Raw genomic sequence first — 25,935 nt, 5'->3', positions numbered from 1 at the left:
TAAATGTCAGTAAAGGAATATGGAGCGTATTTTGTCTTGTCCATACAGAATTTACTTCTTCAGTTTCAACTTTTGAGTGTCCCGCTTGCATTCTTTGACTAACCATTTAAAAGTCAATATTTCCCAGGTTTCAGCCTTCTTCTCTTTTCTCTTCATATTAATTATACTTCCTGGGAAATTTCATCCACTTGCAGAGTTTCAAAGTTACTAGGTATGTTGATGCTACCAAACCTCTACCTCCATTTAATACCACTTTCTGGAGCTGTTAACCTGTCCAACAAGTGGCTCCTCACTTATCAGTTGTGCTAATCGCAAAGTTAGCCTACAGCAAACATGAATGCAGCATCATCTCCATTTCCCCTGAAGCCTGATCACACTCCTTCTCCAGCTGAGTATCCTACGCGCGCGTTTTCATCTCCCTAGTCAATGAGCCCACACCACGCCCTCTCGCTCAGCTCTCATCCAACCAGCAACCAAGTTCTACTGGTTCTCCTTCCTACAATTTTCTCATGCCCAAGGATCAGACCCACATCTCCTAGGTCTCCAGCAACCGCAGGTGGGTTCTTTACCATTCACGCCACCTGGGCAGCCCTGTTCTCAAGCCTGTTTTCTCCTCTGGCTTTGGTTTCCTTGCCTTGAGTCATGCTCTCTTTGATCAATTCCACAGGGGCAGTGAGATGATCGCTCTAGATCACTAGCAATTCTATTGATTCATGATGTCACAGGACCTAAAGGAAAAAAAAAAATCTGCTCCCTTGCATGTACACCAAGCTCTGCTCTCTGTCCACTCGCCTCCTGCAGCACGTCATACTCACTCTGTTTAGAAGTACATCACCAAAGTTCCTACCTTGGTGCCTTGACTCTGCTGTTCCCAGAGCTTGGGACATAGTTTTTCCTTTATCTTAGGGGAACAAAGGTGTGCAGGCAATTTCAACTCATTCCTCAGAATGTGGGCCAAGTGTTCCCTCCTTTGTATGGTTTTCTCTGTATCAAATAGCACCCAGGGCTCACCTATGTCATGACTCACATCACAAAACGCCACCGTTTTTCTTTTGTTTATTTCTCCTTCATCCTCTGAGCTACTTAAAAAGATAAGGACCATATCTTTGTCCTCCATTTTTCAGTTCCTAACACAATGTCTAACACATAATGGGTGAGCACTAAATGTGTGATAAGAGGTAGAGGAATAGAAAGACATTCATTAATATTCAGACCTAAAGGAATTAATGCTAATATTGGACTGATGGGGGCTCCCAGGTGGTCTTAGTGGTAGAGAATCTGCCTGTCATTGCAAGAGACTCAAGAAACGTGGGTTTGATCCCTGGGTTGAGAAGATCCCCTGGAGAACGGCATGGCAACCCCCTCCAGTATTCTTGCCTGGGAAATCCTACAGACAGAGGAGCCTGGAGGGCTACAGTCCATGGGTTGTAAAGAGTCGGACAAGACTGAGTGACTACTATTACTACTACTATTGAGTTTATATTTTTCGATTTTAGCTATAGGTAGGAAGAAACTGTGTACTATTAATTATTCAACCAAAGTATTATAACTTGGACACATGGAAGCAGCATCCTCTAACATTATTATCCAGGCTGTCCATGTTCAGAAGTTTTAAGCTGCTCTTGAACAGTGTTGAAAATCGGTTAGCTAACTTTCCAATTCCTGTCCCACCACCTCATTTTACTTATCAAATTTTACAGAAGTGTATTAGAAAATAAACAACAAATTTATTTAACAATTGTTTTCTCTGAAACAAAATGGCATCCTGAGCCACAGGTAGACATAGATATGTATATATAAGTTTATGTTGAATCAAGTACCAAGCTTGAGTAAGATGAGTCAGTTGCTTTAAAGCTTATATGGAACAAGCAGACATTTCAAGTGCTAAGAAGTTACATTAAAGTGTAACCATATCCTTCAACTCTGAAGAATTCTCTTAGCATATTCGTACCTTTGCTTTCAGAGTTGTCTCTGATCCTATGATGGAATAAATGGAAGTGTGCTAAAACTTGCTGCTACTGCTAAGTCGCTTCAGTCGTGTCTGACTCTGTGCGACCCCATAGACGGCAGCCTACCAGGCTCCCCCGTCCCTGGGATTTTCCAGGCAAGAACACTGGAGTGGGTTGCCATTTCCTTCTCCAATGCATGAAAGTGAAAAGTGAAAGTGAAGTTGCTCAGTTGTGTCCGACCCTCAGTGACCCCATGGACTGCAGCCTTCCAGGCTCCTCTATCCATGAGATTTTCCAGGCAGGAGTACTGGAGTGGGGTGCCATTGCCTTCTCTGAAAACTTGCTAGATTATATGAAAATGCCGTCTGGGGTTTCTAAAACCTCTCTTCTTGGCACATTAAATATATTTGGCATCGTTAGCCTTCTGAAGATCAGTATGCTAACTGAGGACAATTAAGCACTTATTTTTTAAAATGTGAAAAGTGAAAGTGCTAGTCACTTAGTCATGTCTGACTCTTTGCAATCCCATGGACTGTAACCCACCAGGCTCCTCTGTCCATGGGATTCTCCAGGCAAGAACACTGGAGTGAGTTGCCATGCCCTCCTCCAGGGAATCTTGCCGACCCAGGAATCAAACCCCGTTCTCCTGTGTTGTAGATGGATTCTTTACCATCTGAGCGATTAGGGAAGCCCATAAAGTAACTACAATGTAGATTAAATAGTTATTCAAGAGAAAAAAAAGATCCTTGAGCTAAGACTGCCATTCACTCACTCCTTCAAATATATCTGGAATATATCCTCTGATTTCCTAAGGTAAATAGGGAAATGAACTGAATGCTGTCCCTGCTCTCAGGAGACTTATCAGGTAAGAAAGGAGACCACATATACAAACAGGAGACAAAAGGAAGCTAGTGTGTGGACATTCATTCATTTGATTCAGTCAGCACTTTACTGCACACCTTCCAGAAGCTGGACCACGGCTAGGTGTTCACGTTGTCTTATTTAATCTTCACAACAAGTTTATGAGGTGGGTGTAATAGTTCTATTTTATGGATGACAAAGATAGTACACAATGAAAGGGTGAATTTATTTTCTTCAAGTATTATTCTAAGTTAATTTCAGAGGTGAAACTTGATCCTAGTCTATTACTATTTATTTCTACTACATCATAGTGAGCTTAATGGTTATATACCAATTAAATGACAGAAGTATGAACAAAATCTTCAGAGCAAAGAGAAGAGAGTGGTTAATTTTCTTCAGATCAGTTTATAAATAGGAACTAAATCACCAAAGGCAGTTGACTCTAAGGGCAGGCCTGATAGACGTGGTCACTAGAAGGGCTTGCTTGGTGGCTCAGAAGTAAAGAATCTGTCTGCAATTCAGGAGACCTGGGTTCGATGCCTGGGTTGGGAAGATGCCCTGGAGAAAGAAATGGCTATTCTTGCCTGGAGAATTCCACAGACACAGGAGCGTGGTGGGCTATGGTCCATGGGTCACAGAGTCAGGCATGACTGAGAGACTGACACTTTCACCTCTTTCACAGAAGGTGCTGAGGGTTTCCATGGATCCTTGTGATTGGCAGGCTCAGCATAGTGTTGTGAGTGCAAATCTCATCTAAATAACCCCCACGGTCATTCCCAGCTCTACTCCTGCTGTCAATGAAGGACATTTTAAATAAGTTGTTTTTTTTTTTTTTGGTCCTTGAATCAAAATTCTGCTCTCTATGGAGCACCATTTTCAGAAGAAAGATATTGCACATAAATACTATGGAGAACTTGCAAACACTCACCATTCCCTCTATTGCGGTCTCCAGCACTCAATCTGGTATCTATTTTCCCTCAAGCCTTTCAGGAATTAATATTTCCGTACTCTGCCTGGAATATCTGGTAACTGTAGGTACGTAATAAATGTTTGTTGAGTGAATGAATAACTTGGTGGTGTAACATAAAGGTCACATGGATAGCTCAACAGCAGTGAGACTTTCAGGTTGGCTACTTGACTTGGATCATCCTCTTAGCGACATGTAATCAAAGTTTCAAAGTCTAAAACTACCTACTCTGAGTTAAAGAAACCATTAAACTTCATTTGAACAAACAAAGCAATTAGTTCCTGCTCTATATTTGTGGCTTGTGATAATGAGTTTTAAATGGAGCTCATTGAGTGTATTTTTCTTGGTTATTTTTCTTGGTTATAACACTCCATTATGTGCAAAGATGTCTTTGAAAATTGAAAATAAAGTTTCTCCTTGCTGATTTTGTCATTTTCCATTTGTCAAGCATTGATTTTTCTCCCCTTCTTGTGCATCTAATGGAGGTTGAGATTAGTGCTCACTTTCTCGCGTGCTGTTTCCTTCTTATTTGTGTGCCGTCATTGCCGTTCATTAGCCTGCCAGTGTGCTGAGAGGAGTGCCGGCCTAACTGGTGCTCTGAGGCCCGCACAAGGAATGGTTTGAATAGATTTTTGCAATAACTTTAGCTCTGGCCTTCAGAATTCTTCCTAGGAAAGATTTCTTTTTTTTAAATTAAATTTATTTATTTTAATTGGAGGTTAATTACTTTACAATATTGTATTGGTTTTGCCATACATCAATATGAATCCACCATAGGTGTACATGTGCTCCCCATCCTGATCCCCACTCTCACCTCCCTCCCCATACCATCCCTCTGGGTCATCCCAGTGCACCAGCCCCGAGCATCCTGTATCTTGCATCAAACCTGGACTGGCAATTCATTTCTTATATGATATTATACATGTTTCAATGCCATTCTCCCAAATCTTCCCACCCTTGCCCTCTCTCACAGAGTCAAAAAGACTGTTCTATACATCTGTGTCTCTTTTGCTGTCTCACATACAGGGTTATCATTACCATCTTTCTAAATTCCATATATATGCGTTAGTATACTGTATTGGTGTTTTTCTTTCTGGCTTACTTCACTCTGTATAATAGGCTCCAGTTTCATCCACCTCATTAGAACTGATTCAAATGTATTCTTTTTAATGGCTGAGTAATACTCCATTGTGTATATGTACCACAGCTTTCTTATCCATTCATCTGCTGATGGACATCTAGGTTGCTTCCATGTCCTGGCTATTATAAACAGTGCTGCGATGAACATTGGGGTACACATGTCTCTTTCCCTTCTGGTTTCCTTGGTATGTATGCCCAGCAGTGGGATTGCTGGGTCATAAGGCAGTTCTATTTCCAGTTTTTTAAGGAATCTCCACACTGTTCTCCATAGTGGCTGTACTAGTTTGCATTCCCACCAACAGTGTAAGAGGGTTCCCTTTTCTCCACACCCTCTCCAGCATTTATTGCTTGTAGAATTTTGGATCGTAGCCATTCTGACTGGCGTGAAATGGTACCTCATTGTGGTTTTGATTAGAAGGGATTCCCTATCAAATGGTATTTTTAAAGGGAAAAAAAAGACAAAACAAAAGCAAAACTACTCCTTTCAGCTTTTTGATAACTTAAAATCATCTAAGGATTCAAAAGAAAATATTCAGTAAATCAAGGAACCTACCTCTTATCTTCAAAAACATGTATGAGCCCAGGGTGCCATGCACTTGGTTGCTGTGCTCACCCCAGGGTGGCCCTGGAGGGTCTGTTTCTGTGCAGCGCTCCCCAGGACTGTGACAAAGATATCACAGGGCACGTGCATTGGAAAGGAAGCATCCTTTTAGTGAGCTGGGGAGGGGCCCTGGGGGGCAGGGGAGTGTAAGAGATTTGGGTGTGTACTTGTGAAAACTTATTCTTCTCTTTCTGTCTTAGATTGATTGGATTAACTGTGAAATTCCCTCAACAGTAAGAATAAATCCAGTTGAAGATGAGGGTGAGAATGCTCTTTCTCAGGTGGATCAAACAGGGCGCTTGATGCTGAGGAATGAGGTGTGATGAGTCTGGAAAGTGAAGTGCGGAAAGAAGACAGGCAGCAGACACAGTTGCAGGCGCCCTATGGGCATCAATTCATTCAGTCTCCCCATCAATATTATGAAGGTACTACTGTTGCTATTTTTAAAATGAGGAAACTAGAGCACAGGGAGATGCACGGTCCCCAGCACACAGGGGAGAGCTCAGCGGTTGGTTTGTTATGGTCGTTACTAAACTGATGGTTCCAGTGGTTAAAGACCCACGCGTGCAGGCCCTCAGACGTTAAATTAACAACAAGCAAACATTAATTGGTTTTTTGTAGTTCAGTCTTTGATATTCCTTTGTCAGTTTCTGCTTCTCCAGAGCCCCTACTTACTATTATATCTCCTCCTCTCATAAACTGGAGCCTGGGCTGGATTAATAGCAGATCGAAGAGGTAGATGGTATCGCATATGAGGTCTGTAATAAGCCAGTAGCGTGCGTTGTGTGGTGTCTGGTACGGGAAGACCACTCGCAGGGGTATAAACCAGCAGTTCCAGTTAAAGGCGATGGTGACAAGCGAGAGCCACAGGAGATAGAATCGATCTGGAAAAAAAGCGACAGGAGCAACCCACATGGCATCTACAGAACATTAAAATAATTCTGTTGCTTAGTTTGGTCAAGTTGGGGCACTCCCCTCTGGAGATAAGGGATTTGTGTAGGAGGCTCTATTTAAAACAATCACGAGGTTCTGCCCCTAGAGCCGAGGCGCCGGGCTTTAGGAGGGATGTTAGATGATCTTAGCAGCTTTCCTAACTTTGGAGGGCGTCCTTCCTGTTTCCTAGAGTAGTAGCCACTGTGTCTCTCTGCCGGAGTAACTGCACGATTAGCATCACGGGAGGGGAACCCGAGGAAAAGTCGCAGCCTCACTGTGTCTGGAACTGCAGCAGGACCCTGAAGCGGGTCCTTAAAGAAGCTGCAGGGTCACGCAGGGCTTGTGAACCAGGGCCCACATCTTGCTCACCGGGGGTGACTGAGGTGGAGACGGGGTGAGTCAGCGGTGACGGCAGTCCACGACTGCACCCAGGGCTCTCCTCAGCCCCGGGGAGGCTGGGGACGGGACTTGTCCAATTAAATGCACAATATGAACCCATGGAAGAAGACATATTTTATAAGGATTTTTTTTTTTTTTTTGGTGGGGAGAATGTTCAATGAACATATTGCTGAATGCTTCTTTTCAAAGATTATTAGGGACTGGACCTGCTTTGGACTGTTTAAAAACAGACAGGAATATTTTTATATCTTCTTTTCACTAGAAAGTGGCAAATGATCCATTGCAGGCCATAAGTTTAAATACTGGTTTCTAGACAGGCTCAGAATACTGGCTAGAGAACATGGAAGCCATCTGTGAGCTTGGGTTTCAGGGGTTCTTGGGAATAACCATTCCTCCCACCGAGACAGTCCACTCCTTGATGGTACCTGTGTAGGAATCTATGCTTTTTGGAAGTCTGAGTCGCTTTAGGTACTCGGTCAGGGGCGCCTTCTGGGAATGCTCTTCTTTTAGCTTAGCACTACTTTCTTGGGTTGATGACACAGCTGTGGGCTTTGCTTTACAGGAGAAAAAAGATGAAAAGCTTTTTAAGAGGTTAAGTTAGCTTAGGGAGGAAAAAGTTTAGATTGTTTGGAATGAAAACATTTTGTAATCTTCCTTCACACAGGCAGATGAGGCGTTTTATGACATTTACAATATTGTCGTGTGTGAAAATACCTAAGTAACGAAAACATTGAAATTTGGAAAGAAGTAGCAGATTTAAAGTTTAACTTAAATGATTTAAAGGTGTTGCGAATAGGATATTTTAAATACAAGCCTCATTCCCACATATTTTGGAGCATAAGTAGTTAGTACTTTGGATTGACATTGAACAGAAACTTTAAAAATATACACCATTCCACAGGTTTTAGTTTTGGGCTTCTTTAGCTTTATTCATGTCCTTCCAGTGTGGGTAAGTAAAGCTCAAAACACTCTTTTTGGTATATCTTTATAAAGCTATGATGACTATATTTTAGACCTTTCCCTTTAAAAAGAAGCTATTATGTAATAGTTCATCTCCCTGCCAGGGCATTGTCTCCCAGCTGGCTTGCTTAAAGTGCTGGAGTATAAGGAAATGGCAACCCTCTCCAGTGTTCTTGCCTGGAAATCCCAAGGACAGAGGAGCCTGGTGGGCTAGAGTCCAGAGGGTCACAAAGAGCCGGGCACGCTGAGTGACTAGGCACAGCACAACGCTTTAGCAGCTTGCCCCAGCAGCAGACCTCAGCCGACGAAGGGCAGGAGTTGGTGGACTGATCTCCCAGCTTCCTGTTCCTCCAGGATGATTCTTATGTGTCGTCCACACAGATGTTCAGCTGGGTCAGCCCCAGTGGCCCTGCCGTTAGCACACCCTCACTGTCTTAACTCCCTTCCCTGTCTCTCTTGCTGTCTCACCTCCTGCACCACCCTCAATATAAAATATTCCTAGCTAAGTCATTGTCTTGGGGAAACTGCTTTTCGGGAAGCCCAAGTTAAACCATTTGCAAAATACTGATACAAACCCACTCATCCCCTTCGTCCCAGAACTTTGGGGTAACACCACTCACCAGTTTGGGGACTGCTCTCAGGTGAGGACATATCACCTTCCACTAACTTTCTTTTGTAGAAATCTGTTCTTTGACGCAGTCTTCTCACCAGGCTGTGTAGCTGGGCATCTGCGTACTCGTTAATAACAGGGGCTGCAGGTGGTTTGCTTTTTGGATGAAATGGAAAAAAAAAAAAGGTGACAGAGTCAGATCTATAAGGAGATACATACAGGGGAGGGATTACGTTTCTTCCTCTTCCCCATACACCCAAGATAATGTGTTAGCTTCTCCTTTCTACAACTGAATAGAACAACTCAAGAATAAAATTTAATGGATGTGGTGCTCGTGCAATACAGATTTCCCACTGAAAAACTAGAATCCAAAATTAGCAAATGACTATTCTGTGATGCAGTTCATAGGGTCGCAAAGAGTCAGACACGACTGAGTGACTGAACTGAATGGATTCTGTGATTCTGTCATTAGGTGGTATCATGAGAAAAAAAAATGGTATAGTTGACATGGTTGCTGCTGCTGCTGCTGCTGCTAAGTCGCTTTAGTCATGTCCGATTCTGTGCAACCCCATAGATGGCAGCCCACCAGGCTTCCCCATCCCTGAGATTCTCCAGGCAAGAACACTGGAGTGGGTTGTCATTTCCTTCTCCAATGCAGGAAAGTGAAAAGTGAAAGTGAAGTCGCTCAGTCGTGTCCGACTCTTCGTGACCCCATGGACTGCAGCCTACCAGGCTCCTCCGCCCATGGGGTTTTCCAGGCAAGAGTACTGGAGTGGGTAGGCAGAGTTCTAAGATGTCTCCTTGGCTTGCATGTCCTAGGTAATTCCAGGGACAATGAATATGGTGGAGTTTACTTCTATAATTGGTTGCATTATGTGGCTCAGCTGACTTTAAGATAAGGAAATTATAGCAATGTGTCTGATGTAATCTAATGAGTCCTTTAAAAGCAGACAGTTTCTCCAACTGGTAACAGAACAGAAAGTCAGATTTGAAGCACACAGGGAATTTCATTGGAGGGAAATTCTCCATTTTTGGCTTTGAAGGAGAAAGGAGTCCCCTGATAAGAATTGCATGAAGTCTCTGGGAGCTGAGAGTGATCCCTGGCTAGTAGATAAAAAGGAAGCAAGGACTTCAGTCCTACAACTGTAAGAAACTGCATCCTGCCAATAATTGAATAAACTTAGAAGTGGATTCTTCTTTGGTGCCTCCAGATAAGAGCCCAGCCAGGCATGGCTGGTACCTTAATTTCAACTGTGTTGTGCCTAAAGCAGAGAACCCAGCCAAGCCCACCCAAACTTCTGAGCTGTGGAAATGTGAGCTAGTAACTAGTTGCTGTTTTAAGTCTCCAGAATTGCCATAATGTGTTAAGCTATAGTAGAAAACTAATATACCTAGCATGCTTTAATAAACTTCCCTTCTAAGAAGACATACAAAATAAGCATACAGTAAGTCCCCTGTATAAAAACGAGTTCCACTCTTGTTTCTTTTTGTTCTTTCTCTGAGCCTCCAATTCCATCAGGCCTTCATTAGTAAGCTTCTTGTGTTGCACAGCAAGGAGTTCAGTGAAGGCGTCCTCTTGCAGACCTCGCTCCAGCTTCTCAGTGAAGGTCATTAAGTTGCTGAAGACCTCTTTGGACTCCTCATCCACCTTCTTAAATCCACGAAAGCTGTGAACAAACTGCAGACAAAGTTTCTCCCAAGTACCATTCTTGGTGACAGCTGTAGCCTGGTGCCAAGCATAATCAGTGTTTTCATGGTCTTGTAGATCAGAATACTGGAGTCGGTTGCCATGCCCTCCTCTAGGGAGTCTTCCCAACCTGGGGATCACACCCAGGTCTCCTGCATTGCATGTGGATTCCTTACTGTCTGAACCACCAGAGAAGCTCTGTAGTTGTTATGGTCCTTCCAATGTTGTCACGAGGTTGTTCCTGATTCATTCCTTGTCTTCACTGCCTGACAAAGTGTGATGTAAATAATATTTCTTGAAAGTCACTATAATTCCCTGGCCCATAGGTTGGATGAATGACCTAGGTACTACGTTGATCCTAGGATGAAAGTTGTCCATGAATTGGGGGTTGGTGGTGGTGACCCAAGCATTGTCAAGCAGCAAAAGCATGTTGAATGGGATGTCCTTCTCTGAGCAATATTTCTCCACATCCAGGATAAAGTGGTGGAAAAAACCAGTTCTGGAAAATCGCCTGTGTAACTCAAGCTTTGGGGTTACAGTACTCTTCCACACAATAGGAAGAGAGTCCATGGCTATGTTTATAAAGGCTCTTGTGTCAGGGAGTGTTTAACAGGATTCCTACGTGCTGTTTCTCACAAGTCCTTTGTTTCTTGTAAAGTGGGACAGCAGGCTGCTCCCAGGAACTGAGGTCACTGTGTGAGACAGGCTTGAATCTCCTTTAGTAAACATTCTCTTTATGACAAACTCAATTAATCAAGACCCTTTTTATAAATATAATAAATAAGGGGGAATTGTCAGGGAACATTTAACAGGAGGATTCCTGCGTGCTGTTTTCTGTTTCTCAAGGATTGTCTGTTCCTTATCAGTTCCTATTCCAAGAATGAGTAAAGCTGCATGCAGTTCTCAGGACTGAGGTCATGGGATGAGACATGCAGTGACTCTTTTCAGCGTCAGTGACCTTGTATGTATTACAGTATCCATATTGTGGCTATTGATAAAATTTCATCCTGTGTAATAGCTGAGTAATCATCTTACTAAAGATATATAAGCCTGCATTTCTGCTAATAAAGCACCTTTGCTCCATCAGAGCTTGGGTCCCTGTGTCTTTCTTTCTTTCTGTCTCTCTCTCTCCTTGGCTAATTCTCTGGAATGCAGACACCCGTCTAGCTCACTCTCCTGCCGGGCTTCTAAGACTCTCTTGAGAAGGCGCCCTGTGCCTTCACCCCCACCTTGAGAGGGCACCTGGTGCCTTCATGAGAGACGCAAGTCCTGTGTCAAGGACTTTATTGGTTCTCTGCATAAACCAGGGAGTATCAGCCTCTTTTTCTCTTTCACTTTTCTTATCGTCACCTCCAGACCGCCAGGTCCCGGTCCATTAAAGGACACCAAGACTCTTGAATTCTCAGAATGATTAAGAGAGATTTCAGCTTCATATCACCAGAAGCATTGCCACCAAACAAGAGTCAGCCTGTCCTTTGCTGCTTCATAGCCCAGCATCACTTTTCCTCCTTACTGATGCAACTTCAGTCTGGCACCCTCTTTAGTACAGACCTGTCTCATTCACATTAAAATCCCGATGGGACAAATATGTGACTTCATAAATAATTTCTCAAAACACATTTCTCAAAGCATTTCAGGAAATTTACAGCTACCATATCTGCATTTGTTGCCTTGCCACTTATTTTACATTGTAAAGGTCGGCTCTAGCCTTGAACTGATGAAATCATACATGACTGGCATTAAAATGTGTGCCATCTGATTCTTCACCACGTTTCTTCTTCAAGTCTTCATAAAGGCTTTCAGCTCTCTCTTGAGGCAGCATTAAGCTGAGTGGGACTTGACACTGATCCTGATCCTGCATCTATACACTGAGAAGTTTCTCCACCTCCTCCATCACTCTTCCTTGCTTCTTCAATTTTATTGTTGATGCCATCGGCACAGCAGACTTCACATGTTCCATGAGTTCATCCTTCTTCTTTAGAACCATGTTGATGGGTGAACAATTCATGTTGTAAGAACAAGTGGCGTCTGCCATCTTTTAGCCTCACTCTACTCTCTCAGTTATTTTCTTTTTGTTTCCATTGTTCCTGCTCGGCACTTCTCAGCAGTACCGGCTATATCACCGCTGCTTTTACACTTGCTTCTGGACACCTTGGGCTTGAAATAAAGACACTGTACCACTGTACGGTACACAGCGCTGCACAATAAATTGCACAAAAGTACAAACGCCCCTAGGGGATGCATGCACGTGACAATGTATGTCAGATGTGTGAATAACTTACACCACTGGGCATGTGAACACATGTTTGCATCTTTGAAACTGTGCAGCTTGAAGGCTTGTATGGAGTGGACTTACTTTATAAACTAGTATATTTTATAATGATCTGAGTTTCCTCATAGTTTATCCTCAAAGCTCTAACTCACTCTTGACCCTCCTTCTGAGTCTAACACTGGGTCTACATAGACCCACATAAGTTCCAGCCATGCTCACCTTCTCACATCCATATCTGCCTTTTCCATCTCCCTTCCAAATGGGAACCCATGGGGTTCACAGTGGAACTGGGTAACCTGTGCATTCTATTTAAAGAGGACTCTAACATGAGCCCCTCTCCACTAATATCCATTTTCCACCAGGTCCACAAATATATCATATCTAACTGTTTACAAATTCCCTAACCATTGATGTCTTTCTTTCTCCCCTTACAATTATCATAGTATAATTTGCACCTCTTTCAAATGTCTAAAGTCCTGCTTCAGCATCAAGATTCTTCAGGTGTGTCTGTGTCCCATTAAGACCTTTATAAACCATTCAAGGATGGAGCAGCAGTGGAAGAAAATCTGATATACGATATAGAAATAGGAGGGCATTCAGTCCACAAAACCAAGAAAAAATTTTTATTTTCTGATGAAAACTTGTTGCCATTTATATCATGTCATAAATTTCGGCTTAAAATCTTAGTATGCCTAGAAGCTTATTCATTCATCAAACAGTTATTGAGTTTCTACTTTTCGTACTGGAAATAGAAAGATATGTTGAACAGACACTAGCCCTTTGGATGTTCACAGTTTAATGGGGGAAGCAAGGATGTAAATAAGTAGCTAATTAGAAGTAATAAACATACATAGAAAATGCTATGCTCACACTGAACTTGGCCTGGGGATCAGACTGGCCCCATAGGGAGAGCATCACAAGTCTGGAAGGGTTAGACTGTCTTTGACAGAAAAATGAAATGAGGCCCCTCCTGGCCTTGAGAACAACATGTTAAAAAATGTGAAATAAATATGATACGTTGAACAAGTGTTTTGGCGTGACTGGAAGGCAATGTGTACATGTAAGGGGCCAGGTGGTGGTGGGGTGGCAGGAGAGGTAGTAGTTAGGTCTGAAAAGGTGAGTGGGGTCAGGTTATGATGGTTCCTGTTTAATCTGCTTACGGGTTTAAACACTGACCTATAGGCTACTGGGAACCAATGGAGAATATTACGCAAATGAGGTGTATGAGCTGATAGACGTTTTGGAAAGGTAGCAATAACGGGAGCATTGAAGAGGAGCAGTGTAAATGCATATAGGCAAGGAAGGAAGCTAATAGGTCAGGTTAGAATTGATGAAGGGAAAATGGACTAAAGAAGTATTGTAGAGCAGAAATCAAAGAATTTGAACTTTCTGGATCTTTTGGATAAACCCAAATAAAGAATCAAGACTAATTTCTCAGTTTTTATTGCGAGAGACTAAATTCACAAAGATTACTATTACAGGAGACTAGATTTATGAAAACATTAATAAAAATTTGAATTCAGAAAGAGATGCTTGTTTGTAGTGGGTATATGAAAAGATGAATTGTGTCTATAAGTATATGTGTGTGTGTGTTCAATTCCTGGTGTTTGTAGGACTTTATGTGATAGGACCTTGCTTGGGACACTCAGGATGCATTCAGGAATATAATTCTTACAACAAGATCTTGATGATCTAGTATATCTGGGATTTTTGAAGCTATGTTTGTTTTTGATAGTATCATAAACTGACAGTTTCAAGATCAGGAACTGTATGTTTTCTTAATATTTTGCAAGATCTAGGACAAGGTATATTTTAAATAAATGTTTGTTGAATAAATAAACCCAGTACTTTCAACCTTTTTCTTTGACCTTATTTGATGTACTTCAATGCATTAAAAAAAATCCATAAAAAATAAGGTTGAGGCTTGGTGGATTACTGACTGTAAAGTCAGGTGTTCAAACTGTCAAAATGTCTAATTCAAGCACTAAGACTTAAAGAGAATGCTTTTCTTTTCCTGAATTATCTGTCTTATTTGATCATATAATTGGCCCTTAATAACACCAGTTTGTACTGTGCAAACATATCTCACAGTTACATGTTTAAAATTGTATTATAAAGCATGTCACTATTTCTAATCCATAGCTATATTTCACATACTCTGTATTTTTCTTTTTGTGTTAGCTGAACATCAATATGCTAATCTATTCCACCTTTTCTGTTTTTTTCCAGCTTTCTTCCACAGTAATCCTTGCCTATCTTCTTCTCCACCAATGTATATACAGAAGTTATAAATGTATTTCTCCTTAGGTAATTTTGTGAATGAATGAAAAAATGGAGACGAAGAAACAATATTCCATAAAATAAACAAAAAATTGTATGGAAGTATGAGGGAACCAATGAAATATGCTTTTATTTTTATTTATTTATTTATTTTTAAATTTTATTTTATTTTTAAACTTTACAAAGTTGTATTAGTTTTGCCAAATATCAAAATGAATCCGCCACAGGTATCCAGAGGGATGGTATGGGGAGGGAGGAGGGAGGAGGGTTCAGGATGGGGAACACATGTATACCTGAAATACGCTTTTATAACAAAGGTTCTTTTGAGTTATACTTGATAATTCTAGTTCATATTGTATATTTTTAAAAGAATTATTCCTCATAACTCCTTGGTGAAGAATTAAGGAAACAGTAAATATATTTTATAAATTTTGATAAACAAACATGAGAGTAAAGTTTTATTGATAGTCATCTCTGATTGACATGGTTAAGCATTTTAGATTTTGTGTGAGAGTTGGACTATAAAGAAAGCTGAGTCACAAAAAATTGATGCTTTTGAACTGTGGTTTTGGAGAAGACTCTTGAGAGTCCCTTGGAGTGCAAGGAGATCCAACCAGTCAATCCTAAAGGAAATCAGTCCTGGGTGTTCATTGGAAGGAATGATGCTGATGCTGATTGAAACTCCAATCCATTGGCCACCTGATACGAAGAACTGATGCATTGGAAAAGATCCTGATGGTGGGAAAGATAGAAGGTAGGAGGAGAAGGGGATGACAGAGGATGAGATGGTTGGATGGCATCAGCAGCTTGATGGACAAGAGTTTGAGCAAGTTCCGGGAATTGGTGATGAACAGGGAAGCCTGGAGTGGTGCAGTCCCTGGGGTTGCAAAGAGTCGGACGTGACTGAGCAACTGAACTGAACTGAATATATACTTATGGAGGAATAAAGAATTAGTTATTGTTAAAATACAATTTATTTCTCTTTTTGATAAGGGTTCAGAGGAAACTCATTTCGAAAATCAATTGATAGCAAATAAGAGAATTATAACAGTATTCCTTACTTCCTAAATTCAATCAGATAGAGGCAAAAAAATTATATTATTAACAATTGTCCCTGTGTTTGGGATTGCAAAAATTTTTGCACTCCAGGACAATGTATCACAGTAGTATTGGGATGGGTTAGAAACAGGCTTTTCTTTGGCAACTGAGAGAAAAGCCAATGTGAGAGGAAAGGTAGGAAAGAAAAACTCATCTGCAAGTGACTTAGGAATACCAGTTTCACGAAAGAGTATGTATGTAAATTATAGATTTTGAACTTGATTCTTTAAAAACTATTAGTGTTTATAGGGCTCTAGGAAAGTTTTCATGTGCACCCTGTGATACATATACTCTAGTTTAAGATTATAGCTTTAACATAACACAAATGGATGGCAAATTTTGATGGGGCAAAATGAATAGATAGTAATCAGGGATGAGTCTACAGAGGAGGAGTAATGATACTTTAATGACGTAAAGGGAAGATACTCAAAAGCCTGAGGAAAGATGTATTAGTTGTTGCCTTGTTGAGGACAATAAAGGCTAAAACATTTTAATATAGGATCTCCAATCACCTGTAATTTAGCTTGAAAGGTCAATTGAGACCACTGAAGAACCATAACAGAATTCTAAACAGAAGAGGGACATTATTAGCTATATTTTAGAAAGTTATTGTAAAAAGAAAGATGGTAATTAATTGTGATGAGGAAAAAGTATGATTTGAAGAGGGAAGAGAGTTGAGTTAAAATCTGTGGATTAGTGTAACAGGAGGAAATGTCAAATTTGGTGAATATGGATAGTGTTCTGCCAAAATTCATGTCCGTCCAGAGCCTCAGAATGAGACTGTACTTGGAAACAGAGTCTTTGCAGATGTAACTGTTTACGATGAGGTCACACTGGAGTAGAGTGGGCTCTTAATCTAATGACGGAGTCCTCCCTATAAGAATGCCAAGTGAAAACATGGAAGAAACACATGGAGAAAGACATGTGACCATAGGGGCAGAGGCTGGGGTGATGGGTCTACAGTCCAAGAAGCACCAAGGATTGCTGGCAATGACCAGAGGCCAGGAGAAAACCGTGGAACAGATTCTCCCTCAGAATTTCCCGAAGGGCCAACCTTGCCAATAGCTTGATTTCAGACTTTTAGTCTTCAGAACTGAAAGTAAATTCCTGTTGCTTGAACCCACTCAGTTTGTGGAAATTCGTTATGGCAGCCTTAGGAAACTAATAGAATTAGCGAAGTAGGTAATTGTGATACCACATGGACAACTCAGATGGAGATATAAAACGCTGCAAGATAAATTGAAGTATATTAAATTTAGCATATGGTAAACTTGAGGTGTGAATAAATAATCAAGATCTTTTAAAACACAATCAATATTTTAGGCAGTTGAAAATTTGGATCTGGAAGTCAGTTGGGGGCTGAATGGAGAATCACCTGTCTAGAGGAAACGGTGCAAATTATATAGAACTACATATGACCGGGAGGTCACAATCTTGGAATTTGCTGACATTTAAGGAGTAGCATAAGTAAAGGAACTGAGAAGCAACAATTAGGGGGGAACTACAAGAAAAATGTCACAAAAGTTGGGGAAGCCAAGAGTTTGAAAAAGGAAGTCAGTGTTATACCCAAAGCAAGATGGGGACTAGACTAAGGAAGACTCTATATATTTAGCAAGTAAGATTTCATAGGTGATTTTTAAGAAAATTGATTGGGGAAAAAAATGTAATGTGATCAAATTTTGTCATTTTTATCCTCTATTGTCTCAAGTATTTTGTAAAATCAGTACTTAGAATCGATCTTTGTTCTCTAAATAATACTTTAGATTTCCATTCATTAGTTCCTAAAGTCATTTAAATGTATTTATTTCCTATAATAAAATCTTCTTGAATGATTTTTGGCTTTCTTTTGCAAACTTTGCTAGATTCTTCTTAATGCTTAATTAAATGACAGCTCATTTAAGAAATTCCAGTTGGTTAAAGTCTTTAAAACCCATGATTTCTGTCTTGAGTAACAGACAGGAATTAGCTAATAAATTCCAGGAAAGGTGTGGTCAAAATGGAGGAGTAATAGTCCCTGAATTCATCTAAATTACAACTATTTATGAGCAACTATCTAACAGAGAAACGCCCTATGAGAAAGACAGGAAGACTAGCAGAAAATAATTTTACAGCTAAAGATATAAAGAAGGAACCACAAGAAGATGCGTGGGTGAAAAGGAGACATGATACAGTCAGGACCCACATCCCTCTGTCTGTGACCCACAATCACAAAGGTCCTTCCTGAGAACTGGGGGATCTCAGTCCCAAATTGGGCTCCTTAGATTGGGGGTCTTGCATTGGGGAGATGAGCCCTAGAGTGTCCAGCTTTGAAAATCAGTGGGGCTTCTGTGTGGGAGAGCCAGAAGACTGTGGAAACAAAGCGTCTGTTCCAAAAGGGTGTATGTAAAATCTCACACTCTAAGTCTTAGCACAAAGGCAATGGTTTTAGAGAAGCCTGGATCGGATCCCCTTGCTCATCTTGAAAAGCCTCCTGAAGAGGCAGGAGGCAACGGGGACTCCCTCTAGGGTTGGAGATGCTGGCTGCAGCTATTTTGGGGAGCTTGTTTCACTGTGTGGACACTGGTGCTGGACAGTGCCATTTAGGAACCCTCTCTTTAGCCTATTAGAACTGCAGGCTTACTTGCCTATCTACCAGTGGACTGACACCAGATCTGCTGTCCTCTATCCTGTACAGCCAGCCATGAAGGGCTGTGACCATTGGCAGACTGGTATCAGTGTTGTGGCCCCTTGGACCTCAGTCTTGGGGGCCAGGCATTTGGGACCCAGCCTCCCCCACCACTGGGCCACAGTCACTGCATGAGGCAGGCCCTTGCAGTCAAGTGGGCTGGGAAAAGCCTTGCTTACCAGCATGCCCACAGAAGTCAGGCCTACTGCAACAGAGGAGGGTTCCCAGATTATATAGGGGCACCCCGAGAACATACATCTGGTGGCCACAGCAGTATGATCCTAGAAATCAACTATAATTTTTTTTCAACTACAGTTTTTTAAAAATACAAAACACACAAACATGTGTAGCCAAAACAATATGCTACGAAACACTAAAAATATCAAAGGGGGAAAAAAACACCTGAAGACAAATGGAAGTGGAAACACAACATTTCAAAATCAATGAGAGCAGAAACAGTTCTAAGAGACAAGTGGGTAATGATACAGACCTATCTCAAACAGCAAGAAAAATCTCAAGTACTCTATCCCCAAACCTGAAAACTAGGAAACAAACAAACAAGCAAACACATCTCAAAGTTAGAAGGAAGGAAATAATAAAGATCAGAGCAGAAATGAATGAAATAGGGGAGTCTCTCTCCCCACCCACCAGGAAAAACCGATACAAGAGATCAATGAAGCTGAGAGCTATTTCTTTGAAAAGATACACAAAATTGACAAACCTTTAACCAGACTCATCAAGACATAAAGAGAAAGAACCCAAATAAATAAAATTAGAAATGAAAGAAGTTGTCTCTGACACTACAGAAATACAAAGAATTATGAGTCTACCATGAAAAATTATACACCAATAAAATGGACAATATGGATGAAATGGATAAATTCCTAGAAATGTAGTTTTCTAATACTGAATCAAGAAGAAATAGATACTATGAACAGACCAATTATCAATAATGAAAGTGAATAAATACTACTACCAATAATAATTAAAAAAAACTCCCAACAAACAAAAGTCCAGGACAAGATGGCTTCACAGGTGAATTTTACCAATTGTTTAAAGAAAACTACCACTTACCCTTTCCAGCTATTCAAAAAAATTGAACAAGAAGGAATGCTTCCAAACTCGTTCAATGAGATTGGCATTATTCTGTTACAAAGACCAGACAAAAACATCAAAAAAGATTACAGGCTTATATCCTTAATAAACATAAATGCAAAGATTCTCAACTAAGTATCAGCAAACTGAATTCAATAATACATTAAAAGGATCATGCACCATGATCAAAAGGAATTTATTCCAGGGATGCAAGAATGATTCAATATCTTCAAATTGACCATGTTAACAAATTGAAGAACAAATAGCATGATCATTTGGATATATGCAGAAAAAGCTTTTGACAAAATTCAATATTCATTTATGGCAAAACTCTCAACAAAGTGGGTAAAGAAGGAATATCTCAACATGATAAAGGCTATATGTGACAAATCCACTGTCAGCTTCATACTCAATTGTGAAAGCGGAAAACCTCTACTATAATTTCAGGAACACGATAAGTGTACTCTTGCTACTCTCATTCAACGTAGTTTTGGAAGTCCTAGCCACAGAAATGAGACAAGAAATAAATTAAAAGTATTCAAATTAAAAAAAAAAGTCTTCTAATTTGAAAGGAAGAAGTAAACCTGTTGCTGTTTGAAAATGACATGTTAGTGTATGTAGAAAATCTTTGACACTAGCAAAAAAGTGTTAGAACTAATAAATAAATTCAGTAAAGGTGAAGGATACATAATTAATACAAAAATCTGTTGCATTTCTATATGCTAATAATGAACTATCAGAAATAAAAATTAAAAAAAAATTCATTTACAATTGCATCCAGAAATAAAGCCATGAAAAAAATCTAATGGAGGCAAAAATTTTGTTCTCAAAATATCAATGTCATTTTTCATAGAACTAGAAGAAATAATTTTGAAGTTTGTATGGAAACACAAATGATGTTGAAAAGTTAAAATAATCCTGGAAAAGAAAAATGTGAGTTTATCATGTTCCTTGATTTCAAACTTTATTGCAAAGCTAATGTAATAAAAACTTTATTTTTTTAAAATAATGTTAAAAACAATAAAAAATGTCTGGTACTGGCCAAAAACATACACATAGATCAATGGAACAAAATAAAGACCACAGAAATAAACCCACATTTATATGGTCAATTAAGTATGATGACAGAAACAAGAATATACAATGGAGGGAGACAGCCTCTTCAGTAAATGCTATTGAGAAAACTGGATAGCTACATGCAAAAGTATCAACCTGGATTATTTTCTCACAACATATACACAAATAAACTCATAATGTATTAAAGAATTAAATGTAAGGCCTGAAACCACAAAACTCCATACATGTCATGTCCTTTGATGTTGGTATTAGCAATATTTTTGGATCTGTCTCCTCAGGCAAGGAAAACAAAAGCAAAAATAAATAGATGCAACTACATTAAACTATAAAGCTTTTGCATAGCAAAGGAAACTAGCAATGAAATAAAAATTCGGCTTACTGAATGAGAATATATTTGCAAACAATATATCCAATAAGAGATTAATATCCAAACTGTAAAATGAAATTAGAGAACTCAACATTAAAAAAAAAACCTGCTTAAAATTAGATATAGGATCTGAATAGAGATTTTTCCAAAGAAGATATCAGTCAGTTCAGTTCAGTCGCTCACTTGTATCTGACTATTTGCAACCCCATACAAATAGTCTGCAGCATTCCAGACTTCCCTGTCCATCATCAACTCCCAGAGCTTGCTATGGCGGAATAGAAGGATGTGCTCATTTTCTTCTGAGAGAACTTCAAAATTGCAACTTGATACTGAACAACCATCGACAGGAGAATGTTGGATGCCACCAAAAAAAGATACTCCACATCCAAGAGCAAAGGAGAAGCCCCAACAAGATGGTAGGAGGGGTGAAATTGCATTTAGACTCAAACCCCATACCCACCAGAGACACACAGAAGGCTCAAACAAAACTCTGTGCACACCAGGACCCAGAGGCTCCACATACACTGAGCCAGACCTGCCTTTGAGTGTTTGAGTGTCTCCTGCAGAGGCACAGGTCAGCAGTGGACGGCTGCGGAGACAGGGGTCAGCAGTGGATGGCTGCAGGGACAGGCGCTATGGCTGCAGCAGACCTGGGACACTCCAGCATGTGGCATAAGCCCTCTTGGAAGAGGGTGCCATCAGCCCCACCATAGATTTGCTGAGCAGATGCCCAAAAACTGCAGAACAATTGTACTACCAAAGAAATTCTCACACTGTTAAGAAAGTTCTAGGACCCACAACAGATTTCCCAACCTGGGGATTTGGCAAAGGGACTGAGAACCTCCAGGGAATTTGACTTTGGTGACCAGTTGGATTTGTTATAGAACTTCTGCAGAACTGGGGAAACAGACTCTTGGAGGGCACAAACAAAACCTTGTGTGCACCAGGAGACAGGAGAAAGGAGCAGTGTCCCCACTAGAGACTGACCCAGACTGGCCTGTGAGTGTCTGGGAGTCTCTGGCAGAGGTGTGGATTGACAGTGGCCTACCACTGGCGTCAGGGGCACTGAATCCAACAGTGTGGGCATAAGTCCTTTTGAAGGAGGTCTCCATTATTGCATTACCTCTACCATAATTTGGCCTCAAGCCAAACACCAGGGAGGGAACACAACTCCCCCCATCAACAGAAAATTGGATTAAAGGTTTACTGAGCATGGCCTCACCCATCAGAACAAGACCCAGATTCCCCCACAGTCAGTCTCTTCCATCAGGAAGCTTCCACAAGCCTCTTATCCTCATCCATCAGAGGGCAGACAGACTGAAAACCACAAACACAGAAAACTAACCAAACTGATCACATGGATCACAGCCTTGTCTAACTCAATGAACCTATGAGCCAAGCTGTGTAGGGCCCCCCAAGACAGACGGATCACAGTGAAGAGTTTTGACAAAATGTGGTCCACTGGAGAAGGGAATGGCAAACCATTTTGGTATTCCTGCCTTGAGAACCCCCTGTACAGTATGAAAGGCAAAAAGAAGCCATGGAGACGGCCAAAAGACTTGAAAATCTGCCCAAGGTTAGTAATCATCAGTGAACTCCTATCAAAACCACAATGAGATCTCACCTCACACACATCAGAATGGCTATTAAAAGGTCGCAAGTGTTGGTAAGGATGTGGAGAAAGGGAACCCTCGAGACTGTTGGTGAAAGTGTAGATTGGCGCAGTCTCTATGGGAAACAGCATGGAGTTTTCTCAAAAAATTAAAAATAGAACTAAGGTATGATCCAGCAATTCCACTTCTGGGTATTTGTCCCCAAATATAAAACACTAACTGGAAAATGTATATGTACCCCTATGTATATTGTAGCACTATTTACAGTAGCCAAGATATTGAAGCAACCTAAGTGTACACGGCAGACAAATGGATAAAGGAGATATTGTGTGTGTGTGTGGGGTATAATTTTATTCAGCCATAAAAAATAAGTAAATATTAACATTTTTACAACATTGATGGATCTAGAAAGCTAAGCTTTAGTGAGATAAATCAGCTAGTAAAAGACAAATAATGTATGATCTCAATTATATGTGGAGTCTGAAAACAAACAAATAAAACAAAAGTGTAACTGGCCCATAGAGATAACAAATGGGTGGTTACCAGAGGAGAGAAGGTCAGGTGAGTAACACTGATAAAAGGGATTAAGAGGTATAAAATTCTAGTTATAAAATAAAGTTATAACACACAAGATATAACATACGTCTTAATAAATATCAGTAATATTTAATAACTTTATTTGGGAACAGATGGTTACCAGATTTAGTGGTTATCATTTCATATCTTTTGAAAATGTCAAATCTCTGTGTAGTATACTTGAAAATAACATAATATCGTATATCAACTATATTTCAATACAAAGAATATTATATTCTAATTTGGGAGGTTTGGGAGGGAGAGAGTAGCAGGTCATTTTTCTAGTCTTCAGAGCAAAAAAACAGGCTTAAAATTCAACATTCAAGAAAGCTAACAGCATGGCATCCAGCCCCATCACTTCATGGCAAATAGAAGGGGAAAATGTGAAAACAGTGACAGATTTTATGTTCTTGGTCTCCAAAAGCGCCGTGGACCATGACACGCAGCCACACAATTACAAGATGCTTGCTGCTTGGAAGGAAAGCTATGGTAAACGTAGACAGTGTGCTGAAAAGAAAAGACATCCTTTTGCTGACCAAGTTTCATATCATCAGAACTACAGTTTTTCCAGTAGTCACGTGCAGATGTGAGAACTGGACAGTAAAAAAGCCTGAATGCTGAAGAATTGATGCTTCTGTACTGTGGTGCTGGAGAAGACTCTTGAGAGCACTTGCACTACATCCTCCATCAAACCAGTCAATCCTCAAAGAAATCAACCTTGAATACTTATCGGAAGGATTGATGCCGAAGCTGAAGCTCCAACACTCTGGCCAACTGATATGAAGAGGCGACTCAATGGAAAAGACCCTGATGCTGGGAAAGAGTGAAAGAAAAGGGGGAAGGGGGTGACAGAGGACAAGATGGTTGGATGGCATCACCGACTCAATGGATATGAATTTGAGCCAACTTTTGGACATAGTGAAAGATAGGGAAGCCTAGCATGCTGCAGTCCATGGGGTCTCAAGGAGTTGGACGTGACTTAGCAACTGAAAGATATTAATTAATGATAAATTCATAGAGCTGTCCTCTAATTTTACATCTGCAGAAAAGAAATCTGATTTGAATAAGTGAACATTTTTGTAGGATTAGATTTCTAAATAAAAATATTTGAAATTTACACACAATTCTGATTTTAAGCAATGTATCTTTGGCTCTATCATAAAAACAGTTGTAAGCAAAGTTGGGTCATTAAGATAAAGCTTAACCAATTCTCACTTTGCTGTCTTCTCACATTTACCTCTAAATACTGAGGAAAGTTTGAGTTGCTTGTCACATTTCATGTCTACATATGGTATTGTTTGTACACATTAATTTGTACATATGGTAGTGTACATATGGATATTATGATCCACAGCTTCCTAACCTAAATTATTTTTGATCTGTGTAGAACAGCCTATGATGCATCTGTGGCCCCAAATCTTGTTTGCAAACCTATTCCAACAGTCTGCTCTCTAGATCTACTCTTCTGTTTACCTGTAAGTGCTAGAGACTGTGTACATAGCACTTATTTTTATTTTTAGTTAATCATGTTCTAATAGTATATAAATACGGTGGTGCCTAACTTTGTTAGAATTTAAGTGACTAGTTAAGACTAAAGTCGCAAAAGTGTTACAGAAATATTGCCACAGAGATTTAAAATTTGTTAAGTCCCATATGTATACTAATATGCACAGATATCCACAAACACATCACTAGACATAAGAACAGCAACCCTTTCCAAATCTTAGCCCAGTTGGAAAGATAATTTTTTAATAGCATATCAATATCAAAATTTATTAGTCTTTAATACTAATATATTTCATTTAATAAACATCTTAAATTCCCTAATGAATTTCATGTTTGAGAGTAAAGTAAGGAACAGTCATGTTTTTATTATTTGTTTTATACAAATCCAACCTAAATGAATCAAAGAATATATTCACAAATGTTCCTGAAATTGGTGTCTTGGGGAAGCTGAAGTATATTTTGAGTGTCTCATTCATTTATTCTACAGATATTTTTGCACACTACTTTTCATCAGGAAAGACAGCATGTTCTATATTTACTTCGAAGATTCTTTAGTTAATATCCCTCTCTTTCACTTTACATGTGCCCTTACATTTGTTCTTGCTTATCAGCTTCTTCTGAGTAAATTGCTGTTTTCTTTAAGAATCAATCTATTAAAATTGCTATTGAGTGAATGCTGTTCCTCCAAATTCAGGAATATGATCATCCTTAATGTGACTATTTGGGAGATAAGATTTTAGAAAGGTAGCTGAAGTTAAATAGAGTCATAAGAGTGAGATCCTAATCCAACAGGATTTGTGTTCTTCTAAGAAGAGGAAGAGACACTGGAGAACTCTCTCTCTGATTGTTTACAGAAGAAAGACCATGGGAGGAGATTATGAGAAGGTAGCTGCCTACATGCCAGGAAAATGGTCTTAACAAATCAACCATGACAGCCCTCTGATCTGTACTCCTATCTTCCAGAACCATGAGAAAATTAAGTTTCAGTTGTTTAAACTGCCCAGTCTGTGGTATTTTGCTATGACCCTCTGAGCAGACTACTCCAGAATGACTGAATGTCTAGGAAAAAAAGGGCAGAGCTATTTTAAGAAGCAGATAAAAAAATTAGATCAAGATAATAGACTGAATGCCATAAATCTCTAGAAATGACAAAAATGATGGTTAAGAAAATCTATAGTGCTGGAAAACAGGAAATTTCTAGCTGGAAAATAGGAAATTTGAGAAGTTTCTTAATGAGAAGTCACATGGGTTCATATCATTTAATTTGCACAAATTGTGA

The 25,935-nt window shown here is 40.0% G+C and overlaps 1 protein-coding gene and 1 long non-coding RNA gene across 2 annotated transcripts in view; one reads left to right on the top strand and one right to left on the bottom strand.

Moving 5' to 3' along the window:
- The window catches only part of CNGB3 (cyclic nucleotide gated channel subunit beta 3), a 190,713-nt gene that overhangs the window by 85,560 nt on the left and 79,218 nt on the right, over positions 1-25,935 (bottom strand). Inside the window, exons 4-6 of the mRNA XM_055546721.1 lie at positions 8,431-8,576; positions 7,276-7,404; positions 6,194-6,402 (exon numbers count right to left, since the gene is read on the bottom strand). Coding sequence (XP_055402696.1) covers positions 6,194-6,402; positions 7,276-7,404; positions 8,431-8,576 — 484 coding nt within the window. The remainder of the gene's footprint in view (positions 1-6,193; positions 6,403-7,275; positions 7,405-8,430; positions 8,577-25,935) is intronic.
- Positions 484-15,807, top strand: LOC129627105 (uncharacterized). The gene is made up of 3 exons (XR_008702419.1): positions 484-556; positions 5,719-5,943; positions 14,609-15,807. It is a non-coding gene; the product is annotated as an uncharacterized LOC129627105 (long non-coding RNA).

Source organism: Bubalus kerabau, chromosome 14, assembly GCF_029407905.1.
Source record: "Bubalus kerabau isolate K-KA32 ecotype Philippines breed swamp buffalo chromosome 14, PCC_UOA_SB_1v2, whole genome shotgun sequence".
In the NCBI taxonomy this organism is placed as follows: Eukaryota; Metazoa; Chordata; class Mammalia; order Artiodactyla; family Bovidae; genus Bubalus; species Bubalus kerabau.
The sequence above is the reverse complement of the archived record's forward strand: the minus strand, read 5'-3'. Positions and strand labels throughout refer to the sequence as shown.